This window comes from Cottoperca gobio, chromosome 7 (assembly GCF_900634415.1).
Source record: "Cottoperca gobio chromosome 7, fCotGob3.1, whole genome shotgun sequence".
Lineage (NCBI taxonomy): Eukaryota > Metazoa > Chordata > Actinopteri > Perciformes > Bovichtidae > Cottoperca > Cottoperca gobio.
In genome coordinates, this window is record NC_041361.1 from 5399888 (window position 1) to 5418246 (window position 18359).

At 42.9% G+C, this 18359-nt stretch overlaps 1 protein-coding gene across 1 annotated transcript in view; it reads left to right on the forward strand.

The window, feature by feature from the left end:
- The window catches only part of LOC115011156 (cadherin-4-like), a 195819-nt gene that overhangs the window by 163624 nt on the left and 13836 nt on the right, over positions 1-18359 (forward strand). Inside the window, exons 7-11 of the mRNA XM_029436164.1 lie at positions 148-292; positions 2571-2743; positions 6022-6159; positions 11057-11242; positions 15091-15344. Of these exons, the coding sequence (XP_029292024.1) occupies positions 148-292; positions 2571-2743; positions 6022-6159; positions 11057-11242; positions 15091-15344 (896 nt within the window). The remainder of the gene's footprint in view (positions 1-147; positions 293-2570; positions 2744-6021; positions 6160-11056; positions 11243-15090; positions 15345-18359) is intronic.

Consider the following 18359-nt stretch of genomic DNA (forward strand, 5'->3'; position numbering starts at 1 on the left):
TTAGATGTATAATCCCTTATAAACCCTGAAAAATGTTCTCCTTAAAACCAATACAAGCACTCATACGTTATTAATCAGTCCATTACTTCCTGATCCTATAAAAGGTTATAAGCTAACTTTTATTCTTGTGCGTTTGTGTCCCCTAAGCTGCGAGCCCATGCCGTGGACATGAACGGGAACCAGGTTGAGAACCCCATCGATCTGTACATCTTCGTCATCGACATGAATGACAACAGACCAGAGTTCAGAAACCAGGTGTACAATGGCTCTGTGGACGAAGGCTCTAAACCAGGTAACGAAGCACGTGTGGACGGGCAGATGGGAATAATTACAGGAGATGAAAAAAAGATTAGAGAAATGTGTGAAAGGTGACATGTTTAGATACGGGTGGACTGAGGAAGCGAGACATGTCTATCTGGAAATATTGGTGTTGTTAAAAGTACGACAACAACAGTGAATATTTGACCCAAGAGAGAATTTTCCAAACCCCTTGATTTAGCAGACAGACGGAGAATCTGTCTCCTACTGTGGCTTTTCATTGAGCCTGCTGCAGCAGCGGCCGTAAACCAAAGAGGGTGCTCAGGCTGGAGAGGAGATTGAGGATTAAATGTACCACGCTGTAGCACCACTGGGTCATTTTATGTCTAACCTCGGAGCGGAAGAATCACAGAGTTGAGCTCTCTGTGTGCATGCGTGTGTGTGTGAGCCTGATGAGCCAGAGTTTATTGCACCAGAGGTGATCTCAAGAGGTGTCCAGGTTCTCATTTCCTTTTCTTTGTCTTTATTTGTTTTTATCACTGCTGCCGTCCCCACCCACCCCCCCGGCCCCAAGCATCGCCCCACACAGCAGACAAGTCTCTGTGGCATGCATGACATTCAGCTGAACAATAATCATAAAAAAGGAGAGTTTTAGAGTTTAGAGCTCCAGTGGTTTCAATGCAAGGCCAATTACAAACTTGAATTAGTTTGCAAATTAAAGAGTCATTATGGGGACCTAATCCTGTCAGGCACAGCTTAGGACGCCCGTACAAAGGGTCCACATTAAACCCCCTAAGAGTGCAGCTTAATGAAATTACCCCAGCGATGTGTGACACATTGTGATTCTTCATCTCCTTCTCTCTATCCCTCCATCACTAGAAGAAAAAAGCAAAGGGTGGAGGACTGAGAGTCACTCCTCTTGGAATCAAACCAAATTTGGAGTCTGTCCTCTATTTCTCTCTTTTCCTCTCCCTCCCTCTGTTCCTGCTGGCTTTTTTTTTCTCCCCTCGTCTCGCTGAGAGGCCTTTAGAGTGCTCCCTGTGGCCGAGTCATTGACAAATGTTGCTTTGAAATGTAATGAAGTTTGAAATGGGAGCTGCGGTTACAATTATCCTCGGACAGGGGCTGTCACTGGCATGATATCACTATCTCTGGCAATTAGAATCGGTTGTGAGAGAGGGAGAGCAAGAGGGAGAGAGAGATGGAGTGATTGGGTGACAGGCACAGTCAGATCCCACAGAGTTATATGAGGAGGCAGCAAACAAGTGGTGCGTTCATGGAGGGATAGTGGATTAGATACAGTATACTGTATGTCTGTTCCTTGTGCTTGTAGTTAGAGTAATTATTATATACAGAACAGGGGAACTGTTTAATCAATGTAAGAAAGGTTTATCAAACGTCAATGCGGTTAATTAGCTCATTTTATGTGAATAGTAATCCGTTTTTGAACAATATCTGTCATCAAAATCTACTTTTAGAGCCTTCAGGTGTTATCAGTTAAGTAGAAACGGTAGACATTATATTTGCAGCCTGTTCAATGCAGTAAAAGCAAAATATGTTATGTGCTCATAAAGTCTGATCACAATTATATCTGCGCATATTATATATGTGTACTTGTAGTTGTTTGAGTCTTTATTATTTACAGAACAGGTGTGCAACATTTGTCTTCCGAAATGAATTTGTAAAGATCCTTTCATATTATAGAAAGTGTTATCAAACTGTTATCAAACATCCAGGTGGTTTATTAGTCATGTTTAAATCTGCGTGAACCAACTTCAGTGTTATTATTACCAATGCTTTATCTGTCATTAACATCTGTTTGTAGGATGCTTGATTAAGCTGTGCAGAGTGAACAAAGCATTTTGTAGCTTCTACCTCTTTTTGTCTCACTTTTAAACTCTCAAATAAAATCCACAATAGCACAAAGTGTGTCATTTGTTTTGGGGAAATTATAAATGATTATAAAACATTAAAGTGAGACAATGCAACAGCCGCCACTATAGTAACTGTTGGCTGTTGCTTGTTTTACTTTTGTGTGATAAAACCATTGAAATGTTGAAACATCCTGTCAGAAAGTCAGCAAACACAACAATATATAAAGTTAGCTAACGTTAGACTCCATAAACTACTGGTCCCTCGAGACCAAGTAAGGCCGCATTAGCAAAACGGCTGAGTGTATTGAATTGAGCAAAGGTGTGTTTTCATTTTCTTTTGTAAAAGAAGGGTTGTGTTGCTTTCATCTCGTCCCCTAGTCTTGCCTGCTTTTGGCTGCTTGAACCTTTTATGTTGACAAATATTATTTTCTTCATCAGGGACGTATGTGATGCACGTGTCAGCGTTCGACGGTGACGACAACACCACAGCTAACGGAATGGTGCGCTATCGAATCCTGTCCCAGGCGCCGCACAGTCCCATCCCTAACATGTTCACCATCAACAGTGAGACCGGAGATATTGTGACTGTGGCACCGGGTCTCGATCGAGAGGTTCGTCCGCTCTTCGCCAAAACATTCACATTTCACGTTCAATGTTTTACAGAGATAAAAATCATGTATAATGAAGCAAAGCAGTCACACACACTTAGTCATACAATCTGTAAACAATGAGTAGTGTCCACGTCGTCTGAATGATCTATAGCTGACCAGATGATACGCCTTTATCTTTGTTTATGGAGCACAGTTCCTAACAGCATTGTTTACTCTGATGACACTGAGATGCGACTTACAATTGCCATTTGTCATCACACACACACACACACACACACTTGTCTTTTTTATTTATATATTTTACAGTGAATTACCTTCCTTTGCGGTCACCTTGTTTATGGAGCTATAAAAGTTGTGACAAGATCCAAATGTGTTTATTCTCGTGACATGGATGTGCCAGTGACAACTCTGCAAAGAAATCTCCCAGACCGATCATCCTCCCAAACTGTCACCAGTGACAGACCTATTAAGAACACATCACGCTGCAGTGGGCTGCTCATATTGTGTTGTGTGTGTGTGTGTGAGTGAGTGTCTGTGCGTGTGTTTCCTGAGTGTATGTCTTTGTGTAGTAGTGGAAATATCTGAGATAGAATGCCCTTGACACCTGTCAGACAAACACAAAAGCCCATATAATCACATCTACACTCGATAAAACACAGGCACTTCAGGGGGGGGGCTGAAGGGAGCAATAGAACAAAAACGGAGCCGGGCAGACGGGGTATTTCAATAAATTGGGAGGAAGTCAGTGTGAATTTGGCAATGAATTAGGTCGATACAGAGAAGCAGGATGAGACAAGAGGGTGCCAGAGGGAGGGAAGAGGTATGAGCGCAACATGGTGTAAAAATGTCTCTGCTGCTTATTTTTACTCAGTTTTTTCTGTATACAGCTAATCCAGCCAGTCACCCCTAATGTGGGATTAAACTCCTACCCCCACTACACAAACACACGCGTACTAAACTAGAGCATGTTTTTACAACTATGCTTGTGAAAACATAATTCATCTCAAACCCTTAACTTTGTTTAACCCTATAATTACCCAGGGTAGTACAGAGAGCTCTCTTTTCAGAGAACACTCTGCTCACATTCACTGCGTTATACAAGTCATTTAAAGATGTCCCCTCGGCTTTGTGAACTTGTGATGGCATCTTCCTGTCTACATATAGAAGTGTCCTTGGGCAAAACACTGGGAAGGCAAGCGCCTTGCATGGCAGTTGAGTGTTTATATGAATGGGTCTGTTTCTATTAACGTAGAAAAGCGCTATAGACGTGCAGTCCATTCCCCATTTACCTCCGCGAAGGAACAGTAAGTCGAGCCTACCGAGCAGCATTGCTTCCCCTGACCTGGGACTTACCATGTCTGGTCCACCAGCTCTTTATTATCTGATCACAATGAAGACAGAAGTGAGATAACGAGAAGGTTTATTAATACTATTTGTACATGCAAAGGTCAACCGTCACATGACATTATCCAGATAACATAACATGGGGTGGGGAAGGTGGAAGAGTGGTTGCATGCCTGCTTCTCTAGCCTTTAGGCGTTTTAACCGTCACAACTACATGGCTTAACCTAACCCTGACCTAAACATAATTGTAACTGTAACCTTGTACCAAGTCTTAACACTCAAACAGCCCTTTGCAGAAGTGAGGATAAGCCAATATGCCTTCATTTTCCAGGTCTAAAATTCTAATTGGTCCACACAAAGACGGACGTACAAGAATGCGCACACACACACACACACCATAATGTATGTGCAAAGCAAACACAAGTGCTTGCATCTAATTATTTACCTAATGTAGTCTCCCACATACATTTATGGGTTAATTTCTGTTTTCCTGTAACATTTTTCTTTATCGAGGAGATAAGAAGTCTCACACCTTGCAGAAAAAAAATTAAAAAACTGGAACTTATATGTTGTACATCATCACAGAAAGATACTACACTGGTCCGCTTTTAGTCAGCACTTTGGCCCTTTGAAACTTGGAAAGTTTCTGCATCTCCCTGCTCTTCATGGGCTGGGGTGTTTGAGGTGTTAGGTGCTACAAAGAAGAAGAAAAATAACAAGAATCTATTTTTAGTAGTCCTCCTCCCTTGCACCTTGGCTGCAATCCCTGCTGTCTCTTATCCCCTCCTCTGTACTTCACTTTTGAAATGTTTTCTTCCTTTCCTTTATAAACTGCCACACTGTTTCTCTTCTAAATGTTTCCACTGGTCTGCAGTGGACTTTTAAGAGCTTGTTGACAGTAACAGACCTCAGTCCTCCAGAGGAAGCTGGGTATGCTGCGGTGTTGTTGCAATGCTGAGAGGTTCAGAGGAGCTCTACATAATTACTCCCTTGTCTAATTAGTGAGAGTGTTGTGTACACACTGTACACAATGGTGGGAGAGTCAGGCAACCACTGCCTCTGAACAATATATGGAGAAAGAGAGGTGTGTGTGTGTGGGTGTGTGTGTGTGTGTGTGTGTGTGTGTGTGTGGGTGTGTGTGTGTATGATTATTTGTGTTTGTGTGTACGTACGGGTGTTAATGAGAGTGTGTGTACAAGGATGGAGTTCAGCATCTCGTCTAACATCAAGATGACAGGAACTGAGAGGAGCTGTCTAACCCTCCTGATGTGGCGTCCTGGCCTAATTGGGATATTTACTCGGTAATTAGCAGGTGAAAGAGACACTGGGAATGTAATTGGGAATCTCAATGACGAGACATGTTACCCAGACAGTCGGCTCCCAAGCTCCCTTTTTCCTGTAGCCCATTAACTGCACCGTGGGACAGAAGAAGAGAGGATGCTGGCATAGAGAGGGAGCGCACCCAAGTACTCAAATACAAATAAGAGAACCATATTTCAGCTTCCAGGGAAGAGACACTGTCATTTCAAAAGATGAGATGGCATTTATCATTCCCTCGTATTATTGCTCCACAGATAGTCTATTAATCTCTGTCAGTTGGATCATTGTCTTCACATCTGTCCATCAGTGGCACTGGATAAGAAATGTCTTTGATGACATACCCATGGGGAGGCTCCACAGTGCAGCCTTCAGATGGTGAGAAGTCTGGTTACGTTCCGCTGTGGAGGTTTCAACTCAGTCGAATGGAAGACATCACTGTTGTGATTCCGTGTTTCAAATAAGAGCATGGGAAGCTACTCTAGAACAGAACACAAGCTCAGCTTTATCTTCCTCTGGGAGTCACACTCTGTGGTTGTTGCTGTAGACTCGATGAAGAGAAAGTTATTTGCACATGAATAACTGCACACTCCTTTTTCTGTTTCTGCCTTTTACAGAGAGTGTCCCAGTATACAATCATCGTGCAGGCCACGGACATGGAGGGCAACCTGAACTTTGGCCTTTCCAACACAGCCACTGCCATCATCACTGTCAGCGACATCAACGACAACCCTCCCATGCTGACCTCCAGAACTGTAAGTTGCTACAAATGAAGAGTGGGAAAAGAGGAGAGGGGTTAAGGTCAAAGAAGAGGGTGGAAATGATTAGTATGTTGGATAAATAGATACGGTTAGAGAGTGACAGACATTGAATATGAGGGGGAGAGGATGGAAAGGAGAATGAAAAAGAAGCGAGGGAAGGAATGGCGAAAGGAGAAAGCTGTACAACACTGTTATGTTGTTACATAGGACCGTGAAGAGGGTTATGAAGTGCAAAGGGTACTTAACTCATTTCCTTGTAGAAGATGCAAACACACACACACACACACACACACACACACACACACACACACACACACACACAAACAAATCCATATTATTGACTTTCATCAGCAAGAAAATCAGACCGGCAAATCGTTAATGATTGTAGTCGTGACAGTGATATTTAAAACGATGATTACATTACAGAAGGTCAATATTGAGCGAGGTAAAAATCAAAAGTCCAAAGTAATGTACTGTACAATGTGGTGCAATTCAGCAACTTCATTATTAAATTAATAAGTGAAACGGTAGATTTAGTAAAAAAGTTTACTTTCTTTTCCCTCTCTCATAACTCTGGTCATTTCTCTCAGTGCTGATAAATGTTTAGATGTGCGAGTGGAACAGCTAAGGTGGCAGCAGTATTTCTCACCGGCGGCTGGAAAGTGGAACACATTTTGAGCTATTATTTGCATGGTTTTTAATAAAATTCTCAAGAGTCACATTTTTATTTGATGTGGCAGAGACATGCATTTGCAGAGATGTGGTCAAAAGTGGAGTCGGTGTGTCTGCATTTTATTTTCATGTTATGATGAAAAGTCTTTCTATGTGTCTGTTTGGCTTTAGGTGTCAGAATTATTCAGTTTGTGCTTTGCTATCAGTAGTGATGAGAGCATGGGCCTGTTGGGGAGATAAGGTGCTTAGCTCTGCAACTGCAGGGATAGCGTCTGAGGGGGTATCAGCACTACAGTCGGCTCGGCTCTTTGAGGTGATAGCAGAGGAGTTAGCATTAGCATTTGCCCCGGGGGCTATCAAAACCCTTATGATGATGAGTTAGCACTGGCGGTAAGCATGTGTCAACCGTAGAGCTCATCAGAGAGCTGCTACATCACACGCAGCAGGAAATGTACAAAGAAAGGGCAGAGGAAGAAGAAGGATACACACAAAGGAAATGGTTAGCAAAAAGGGAACAAAGAGGGAAGAGAAGTTGATGTGCGGACCACCATGTAGACACCGACGAAAAATGGAGAGAGGAAAAAGTGACGAGAGAATGATGGGAAGAGGAGAAAGAATGAAGGATAATTTGGTCGCAGGAGCTATTTTCTACAGCAGCAGTGATAAAGCACAGACATGCCGTGTTGTAAATCAAAAGCCTTTCCTGACTCGGCATCCCCCTCTGATTTAAGATTCTCTACCGATGGCGGTGTATTGATGATTTTGGCTAGTAATAGATTGATATTCTCTAACTGTATTCCACCATGTTTAAGTGCATTTCCATCATCGCCACAGAGGGAAGTTAATACTATCATGGATATTGATGATAAACTTTAGTGGAGGTTTTGGAGCCGTGATGAGCAGAGCACTTGTACCCACTCCCTTCATAAATCACCCATTTTAGTGGTGGGATAACATAAAAGCCATTTTGTTGAGAATGCAGGCCATTATGCAAATATTTAGTGTTTGCAATAAACCCCATAGATCATTCAACGTGTCCCAGAAATACAAAGTTTGGGGAATTTGTCTTTAATGTTGATGATTAATATTTCATCACGCCTATCAGAGGCTGCCCTATTTTTCAAGGCGGCAAAGGGTGGTGTATGTGTACGGATGTGAAGGCTTTGGGTGCACATTCAGGGCTGCATACATGTTTTGCATTACGTCTGTGATGCAGATGGGTTAGATCAAATAAAAAAAGTTATTCATCTCTTTTGTTTATTTATGGATACAGTACTGCAGCAATCAATGTATCTCACATCGTGCAGGAGGTTTTGGTTTTAATGTGTGGAGACGTACAATTATGCAATCAGGGGTATCTGTCCAGGATGCGCTTCCTTTGGACTCCTTCCTTTGGACTCCTTCCTTTGGACTCCTTCCTTTGGACTCCTTTCTTTGGACTCCTTCCTTTGGACTCCTTCCTTTGGACTCCTTTCTTTGGACTCCTTCCTTTGGACTCCTTCCTTTGGACTCCTTTATTTGGACTCCTTCCTTTGAACTCCTTTATTTGGACTCCTTCCTTTGGACTCCTTCCTTTGGACTCCTTTATTTGGACTCCTTCCTTTGAACTCCTTTATTTGGACTCCTTCCTTTGAACTCCTTTATTTGGACTCCTTCCTTTGGACTCCTTTCTTTGGACACCTTCCTTTGGACTCTTTCCTTTGGACTCCTTTATTTGGACTCCTTCCTTTGGACTCCTTTCTTTGGACTCCTTTCTTTGGACTCCTTCCATTGGACTCCTTCCTTTGTACTCCTTTATTTGGACTCCTTCCTTTGGACTCCTTCCTTTGGACTCCTTTATTTGGACTCCTTCCTTTGGACTCCTTTATTTGGACTCCTTCCTTTGGACTCCTTTATTTGGACTCCTTCCTTTGGACTCCTTCCTTTACCATCCTCACAAAGTTCCTATGATGAAGTTCCCTGTCATTTCTCCTCTCTCTCCTCTTACCTCCCGTTGCCTCCTTTAGTCTTTCCCCCCTGCCAAAATAGTGACAGAAGGTCGAGAGTGTTGGCAAGAGGTATTTTGTCAAGTGCTGTAAGAAAGCCAACTGCACTCTGTGCCAATCACAATCAAAGAGCTTTTCCCTCCTTCCCTTTAGTCCAGCTGTTAGGGACAAGATACAATATCATATAAGGAAAACTCCCTTATCAGAGAAAATCTCTTCTGAAAGACACCTCAGTCATACCCCAATTCACTGTTGAAACAAACCCCACCCAAGTGCGGTACAATACAATGCAGTATTCAACTAATACATAATTGAGAGAGTGAAAGGAAGAGAACAACCCCAAGGGTTTTCCAAGAGATATTGAAATGCTCTCTGTTCAGAATCACAAATGTTGAATCACAATCTATTATTGACAACAACACTACCAGACGTCAAAGCTCACCGTTTCTCACAGAAAGATAAAAGCTGGAGTCTTAAAGAAGTAGAACAATCCTTCAATTGAACTGGTTGTAATGAAGAAATTGGGAGGACCGGCTGGCTCTAGGGGGGGGGGGGGGGGGGGAGAGAAAAATGTATTTTCACTTTAAAATTCTCATTTGAAAGGTAACTCTTAAATGCAATCTGAATGCCCAACAGAGATATGCCATTGTCTCCTTGAAATGTTTTACATTTCACAACCTTTTAAAAAAGTAACTGTGTATATTGAAAGGAATGTAATTCTACAGTAAATCCCAGATTTAATTTCAGTGTTTGGAGGATACTTACTGCACATAGTTGACTTCATGTACCTCCTAAAGTTGTCTTGTAAGTTTCCAGTACACTTTCTGAAATTAATTTGCTAAGTGATTGTACTGATGATATAATTTTATATGTAGGGAATTTAAAAAGTGCCATGCCATATAAGATTTCCTATGGGAAAAATAAGTAACACTTTTATTACTCGAGCTCTGAATGCCTGAAAGGTGCCCCACCCACCCTATAAAGAGATAATGAGAAAATAAATCTTAAACTGGGGGTTTTGATAGTACGAGCTGTGGTGGACCCTTCAAAGTCTTCCATCAGACCTGGTTAACTCTTGCCCTATGTGTTGCTGTGTGCCAATATAGAAGATGCTCAAGGGCCCTTAGGAGCTCAAGAGCCATCTCTGAAGTTGTATTTTATTGAATTGGCATCAGGGATTCCCTGAACTAAACCGCAGTAATAAACCGTTCAAACACACACACACACACACACTCACTCTGACACAAACATACGACAGCCTGCCTACTTATCCAGTGCAGCCATGCATCACGACCACCCGGACATGTCTGTTGTCTTAAGAATGTCATTGAGTCTCTGAACAGCTCTCCTGACGCGGCCCCCTAATCTGCCCGCCGCTGTTGGCTGTTTGCAGGGTGATGCGAGGGTTGCCAGGCAGGGTATTATGGTCTGTTGGAGTGTTTGGTCTGGGGCTTTGCTCTTTGATATCCTACACTCACATAAGCGGCTCAGTGGCTCTTCCACGCCTGTTACCCGTGGTGACACGGTAACTGTATGATGCTACATGCCTGTTGCCTCCAGATGAGGTGAAAACACGTCAACGTGCACATCTTCTGACGACCCAGTTGATGGGTTGTCCGTGTAGTTGTCCGTGTAGGTGGCACGGCGGTGTTTTAAAGGGTAGTGGTGCAGTCGTTGCTGCTGTTGGTTCTTTGTGGGCTTTATCCCCTGAGCCTGTACAGCTTTGATCAATCCCCACCATAACAGACATATGACAGACAGCGGCTCACTCCTCATCAGGCTTATCAGGACAAAGCACATGTGTTTGTACAGCACAGAAACAACTAAAAGCCACTCATATACACTCCAACAGCTGTTTTAACCCTCCTGGCTCCTTTCTGTTCATCTATTCTCTCTTCCTTTTTCCACTCTGGCTTTCAAAGGAATAAAATATTATTGCTCGTCAAGGATGGGCATTGGGAATGCAGAAAAAGTGAAACTGGAACAACGCCCCTGTGTGCATGCTTGCTGTTGTTTACGGCTTGTTTACTACTCAGCTGTGGTAAAAGCGTGATCGTTAAACCTACTCTACCTGAACGGAGGACTGGCTCTATAAAGAAAAAATGCAAATGAGGGATAGGCACTTTTGTAGAAGCTGCCAAACTCAAATTGTTCAATGGATTCCAGAAGACCAGTCACAATAAAGATATTTTTGAGGCAACAGAACACAAAGTAACATTTAACTCTTTCTGCAGTTTTCCGGTGAGGTCCCAGAGAACCGAGTGGATCTAGTTGTGGCCAATCTGACGGTGATAGATGCTGACCAACCGCACTCCCCTAACTGGAACGCCATCTACAGGATCATCAGTGGAGACCCATCTGGGCACTTCACCATCCGCACTGACCCTGTCAGTAACGATGGCATGGTCACCGTGGTGAAGGTAAGACGTCAGCCTATCAAACATACTCGTCGTAGAAACAGTGTAATTTCTTTTTCTGTGCTGTCTTTCAGATCCCCTCTGGATTTAAGCACAAGCAATAATAATAGACTACAGAGTAACATGGGGACAGACTGGGGTCTTTTGCCTTTCATATGCCCCCTTATGTCCAAATGAGGAATTGGTGTCTACTGCGCCCTTCATACACTCTCACACAGACTTTAAACACAATGGCCAGCAAGGCAACTGTAGCAAATTAGGTATTGATTTCTCAATTACAAGGCAACGTTTTTTATACACTCATAATGTTCTAGCTGCTGTGGTAAATGACAGCAACAACAAAACCATGTCTTGTAACAATTTGCCGTGTTGGTGTTCAACCTCTCAGACGGAGGTTGTCTGGAGGGTTTTTAAACAATTTGGAAAGAAATATAGGAAAAGGACAACAGAATGAAAATCTGTATGATATTCAGCTCATACTTCTGTGTGTATGTACGTCCTGTTGAATGGCCTTCAACAATTGTATTTCTGTGTTCATCCTTGTGTGGATTGCTGTAAATGTGCTTGTCATGTCGCATGTGTTTCGTAGAAATAACTTTGTATTCTGTATTCACATGACCCTGAGGACCCAGGGGTATTCTCTTCATGCATCTGACACCTGCAAATTCCATCTCACATCCTACAATAATGTTTAGAAAATAGCAATAACATCACCCTGTAATTCCCACCACACAGTGAGCAATGAACATTGGCATTTTGCTTCTCTTCATTATCTCTAGATGACTGCCTTTTATAATCCATTCCTTCCACTCCCTGATGTCAAATTCAGCAGGCAGCCGGGTAGCCGTGAGCTTCCATCGAAACCCATGGGAGGTTATCAGGAAATCATAAAATAAAAATAAAATAAAATAAAAAGAGACAGGACACCCCCTGGGAAGAAACAAGAAATAGACTGTCTTAACATGTAAACAGAGGGGCTTCAGTTTGCTCCGGGAAAAGGGAGCCAATGGTTCAAATTAGACTCAATATTGGCAAAGAAGCAGAAAGAAGGCGCCACCTTGGTGTTCCTATTTCTACCAAGGCGATCGAATCACAGCGATCTCCCACAAGGGAGCTGGGCTCCTCTGTAAACAAGGGCTGAGGTCTTAACCAGAACGTGTCACACATTTTTACTGCTCTCTTGGGATTTTATGAGACGCATTCTCATTTTTCCGCACGGTAATAGAGCCACTAGACAAACAAGCACGCATAAAAATACACAAACAGAGCTGCTTGGTTCGAATGAGTCATTAAGATATGTAAATCACAGCTTATGATAAACACGGAAGATTACAGGGGATGGGAAGAGGAGGAGAGAAGTGAGGCTAAGACAGATTTCCGAGGATTGAGAGATGCAGAGAGCATAGATCACAGGGGGTTGGAGGGGAGCAGAGGTGAGAAGACGAGGGGGTGGAGAGTTGGAGTCCTGTAGAACAAATTAGGTAAGAGGGAAAGACAGGAACACGTGAAGCGATACAGAGGAGATGTAAGATGTGACGGCTCATGGGCAAAAGATGGAAGCTGTGTATTGACCTCTCACCCCTCTGGATTCCCTCAGGGTGTGTGTGTCCGAGTGTATTTTAGTTGTGTTTTAGTTAGCCTACAGCTATACTCTAGACCACCCTGTGCTCTGAATACCACTGGCTGTAGATCAAAGATCCTTGAGCGTGGTTTGCCTGTAAATAGGTTCCAAGTGCACCAAAGGTGTCACACACACATACATACCTATGTGCCCCCATTTACTCCTATCTCCTAGCATATACATACAAACTGCAACGCCAACTAGCACACACACACACACACGCACATCCACTCCAGTGCCCTTATCAACCAAGCTGCCTGATTAAGAATGCGTTTTTATATCAGAGCTGTGCTGCCGCACTGTCCACACTCAGGCAATGCAACATACAGATGTGCTCAAAATCATTAACATCACCATCAAACACCACAGACACAAGCCTTGCGGCGGTAATCATCACCCGTCTATTTAGAAATGTGCCAGCAGGACCTACAAGCACCATATTTGTTATCTTTTTTTTATTTCCTTGCTTGTTGTTGTTGTTGTCATTTGAACCTAATCGTGTAGTCTTCATTAGCAGAGCACAGAACTGTCACTCTGGTTTAGGCTCAGTCGGTAAAACCTCTGTAGAGTACACATATACACACACTGTGACACACATGCGCACTCAAAAGGCAGAGTCATGACAGCACCCTATGAATAGTCTAAGCCCTGCTGCCTCTTATCAGGATGTGTGAGTGTTGGGTAGTAGTTAAAGAGAATATGGGTCCAATTCATCAGGGGAACACTTGACACAGCATCTGTTCATCTAGCATGTCCTTTATCATCAACCAGGTTCGATGCTTATTCCCCGGCCACAGAAGAGAAATGCTGACTATTTAACTTAATATATGCGGGAATACTTAACATGCTTTGCTCATAAAAAGTAATAATGATCATAATACTACTAATAGTTGTCATAATTGCTGACGGTAAAATATATCCTGTAAATTACTAATGAAGGCCGTAGTTTCAAGCAAATAATAAACCTATTTTCCAGAAAAGTTAGATATAATTATATATATATAGGTGGACATGAGAAATACAGCCAAGAACAATAACAACACTGTAATAAATACCATATAGCTGCAGTTTATAGTCCAATCTGTTCGGACTGTGTGACAGAGGTGGGGATTCACTTCCAGGCTTTACTTGGTGACAGGGTTGTACTGGATTGTATTAGAAGCTGAATTATTGTTCATATTTGGGCAATAAGATACACTATATGGACAAAAGTATTGGGCCACTCCTCTTAATCATTGAGTTCAGTTCATGCAGTCTGCCTCTACAAACATGTGTGAACGAATGGGTCGTTCTAAAGAGCTCACTGAATTCGAATGTGGTTCTGTAATAGGATGCCACCGTTGCAACAAGTCAGTTTGTGAAATTTCTTCAACTGTAAGTGGTATTATTGCAAAGTGGAAACGTTTAGGAACCACAGCAACTCAAGAAGTGTCAGACCACGTAAAGTCGCCGCGTGCTGAGGCGCATAGTGCGTAAAAGTCGACAAAGCTCAGCCGACTCAATAACTGCAGAGTTCCAAACCAGCTCTGGCATTAATATCAGCACCAACATCTTAATGCTTCATCTTACCATCTTAAGTCTTGTTTTGGACAATTATATGCTTCCAACTTTGTGGAAACAGTTTGGGGAAGGAGCTTCTCTGTTCCAGCATGACTGTGCCCCAGTGCACAAAGCCAGGTCCATAAAGGCACGGTTGGATGAGTTTGGTGTGGAAGAACTTGACTGGCCCGCATAGAGCACTGACCTCAACCCCATTTAACACATTTGGGATGAACTAGAACGGAGATTGTGAGCCGGGCCCTCTCGTCCAAAATCAGTGTCTGACCTCACTAATGCTCTTCTGGATGAACGGGCAAAAAGTCCCACAGATACGCTCCAAAATGTTGTAGAAAGTGGAAGCTGTTATATAAGCTGCAAAGAGTGGACCAACTTCATATTAATGCCTATGAATTTGGAATGGGATGTCATAAAAGCACCTCTAGGTGTAAAGTGTAGGTGGCCCAATACTTTTGTCCATATAGTGTATGTGAAACTGACCAAGTGAAATTTAAAAAATGTACATATTGTAAACTACACCGGGCTTCATTTAATTCCTCGTACTGGATCTCATCATCTATAAACTATCTATGACTGATTACTAAGAAAAGAAGTTGTAATATTTCAACTGCTTGAATTCTGTTCAACTTTCTTTTCTCACACATCACGCCATTATCTTCTGTCCTTCCTCCAGCCAGCAGACTATGAGATGAACCGTGCCTTCATGCTGACGGTGGTGGTGTCCAACCAGGCCCATCTTGCCAGTGGCATCCAGTCCTCGCTCCAGTCCACAGCCGGGGTCACCATATCTGTGCAGGATGTCAACGAACCCCCTTACTTCCCCACAAACCCCAAACACATCCGCTTTGAGGAGGGCGTCCCAGCTGGCACCAGCCTGACGACCTTCTCAGCCTCAGATCCCGACCGACTACAGATGCAGACAATCAGGTATTGAGTGACTACAATAGATCCGTCTAAAGAATGGGAATTCTAATTGGGATCATTCTGACATTTTAATAGCACGCCATTAGTTAAAACTTCGTCTGGTACAAAATCATTTTGTTACATTACATATGGACAGTCTCTAGACCCAGAAGAGTATTGCCTTATTGAAGTCTGGCTAGCTGCATTGTAAGTACAATCCTGGCAGAAATCCCTCCATATGCACTAACAGCAGGCTAAAAGGGAGGTTTGGATAGGTTCCATGTCAGTAGTTTGAGGTCAAAGTTCAACAAGGGGACTATATTTTGGCATCACTCATCTCTCAAAGTCTTACTGTGCGATGTTTATGAGCCACTGGAGAGCTCTCAGTAAGGAGGGTAAGGTTAATAGGGAGCAATAGCCTCTGGAGTAATCATAAGTGTGTGCATTCTGTAAATGTCCTCAGCACATACATGCAGGTGCACACACACACACACACCCACACACCCACAAGCAGCAAGAGAGAAAGGTAGAGCAGGATGGATGGAGGGAGGAGAAAAAAAGAGAACAGCTGGCTCGAGCCCAAACGCCTGACACAGCGTTATGTCCACCTGCAGTGTTCTTTCTCTGCACTAAGCCTCTCCGGATTTTAAATGTAAACTAACCTTTAAATGACCAGAAGGCCTTTCCTCAGTCCTGCTGTCAACTTGACAGTAGCAGTGACTGCATTGTTCCCTTTCAAACTTACAGGTAATCTATTAATTGCATCTTGCTCTGTATTGACGTTGTACAAAGAAAGCTTTAGATTAGGTGTGTCTCCACTCATGGTCACATGTAGAATGTCCTTATAGGTTACAGTGAGTGTATTGGTGTAACTGGCACAGTATAGAGCAGCAATTGAGTTGATAACACGGCTGTGTCGTTAATGCCACCGCCTGACCAGCCCTCACGCTCCAGCAGCCTCTTCCTTGCCATTTTCTCTGGGGGGGAAAAATCTAAACAAATTTCCCAGCTAATTTCACAGCAAATGAGAGTAAATTGGGTGTACATTATAATTTAATAAGACGCCAAAGTCACCAGCTGGACTCTCTCTCTCTCTCTCTCTGTGCCTTCTCTTTGTCTCTCTCATCCTCTCTCCCTGTCAAATTCACTTTAACCTCTTTGATTTCCTCCCTGTTTCTCCATGACCCGTGCAAAGCTACAGTACTTTACATCTTGGAAATAAGTTAAGTAGTGGTCTGTCACGGTCTCCTTAACACAAACCCAAACCAAATCTCCTTCCTCTGCTCTCACAACGTGAGAAAGCAGCACTGTAGAGATGGCAAATCCACCACCTCATTCATTTGGATCCATCTGGATAGGCTCACTATCAATCCCCCTGCTTTGCACCAGTCCCATAATAGGTATCTACTCTAGACTGTTATGTAAGGACACTAATCACAGCTGTTCCCTCCATCTTTTTAATTCTCATTATTCTGAAGAAAAAGAAATTCAGGGCCTCATTCTTGCCAATCAGCTAAAACCCTGTCCAATGTTTGTATCACCCTATTACACTTTCATTTTCAAACTTCTATCACACAGAGCTGTTCTCAGTGTGCATACATCAAATCCCCATCAATCAAATAGTTAGCTGACATGTGGGGGAGACATTTAGATATGACCCCACAGTCTGTGTTACATAAAATTGATGGTGTGTACGTCTTTGCGTGTGACAGAGAGCTGTATGTCTTTGTAAATGGATGGTGAAAATGCCTAAAGAGAAGAGAAACAAGGAGAAGATTTAGAGGGAGCCGTAAAAGTCAAAAGTAAGGTGGAAAAAAAACAAGCTGGTGTAGGGAGGCGGAAAGGAGCCGAGGATGGGGAGCTGACTCCAGGTCAAGGTTTGAACTTGAGGGGTGCTTATCAAAGGAGGGACAGAATGACAGTGTCCTGTTGGGATTGGGTTGGAAGCGATGTGGACAGGAGCATGAGAGGGGAGGGAGAGAGGGAGTGACACATCATGCATCACTTGTCAGACACCCAACCAGTAAGGTCGGGACGTGGGACTGGAGACACTGGCATAAATGATTACCCAAACCTCCTTGGCTAAGCTTCAGACATGCATTTTTCATCCTCAGGGTCGGGGGCTTGAAAAATAAATGTCATGTCTCTCCCTGCTGCTTGCTAAGATCACCAACCTGCCAGGCCTAATCATACATCCAGCTATGCTCACACACCAACCAACTCCCAAATGAGAGAAACCTTCAGGTAGAGGAGAGCTCGGGAAAGCATTGGAAATAATCCACAGGAAGAAATAATTCTACTTTTTACACAAAGACGGTTTACCTCGCCAAGAAGGCATAGCACCTTATTATAGAAGTTAGCGATGGAGAACGCCAATTGCCCACAGTAACATCGTTGATAGTTGGGAAACAAAAACACTGTGGGCTGTTTTTACAATCATCACTTTAATAGCCAGGGTAGTCCTATTGTTTACTGAGGGCTATCAGAAAAAGTAAAGTAAGTGAATATGACAAAAAGCCAACTGCATTCTGACCTTAACTTTTCTGCAGTGTACCTTTTTAAGAATAGAACTAATATTGCAGTGGATTATCTTTTCAGTGTGCTGGAAATTATCTTGGCTGTAAAGACTGTTCATTCAGGGCTTTTTTGCTTTACATAAGGTTTATTACAGCTGCTCTGGGGGCTGTTCAGGAGCCTTTATTAAAGTGTGGTGCTGGACGGAGCGCTCTGCTCTGTGAACAAACCTTTGTGTCATGGCTTTTAGAGAGCATACAGCCACACAGGATAGTTTCTGGTGGCATTTTATAGCCCATTATGGAAGAGGCTCTCACTTTTCTTTGCCTTTTTCTCTCAGGGTCAGTTCATCCAAATTACAAAAAAAACATGTGTTATCGCTTTTCTTTTAGTATTATAGCCAAGCATGTCATTTTGGTTTTATTTGTCCTGGTTTTGGGAAATCTGCCTGAAAGTGTTTTGCTTCAAACCCAATAAAAAAATATTTGAGGTAAAGTATTTTGTGCTATTTAGTATTATGTTTAA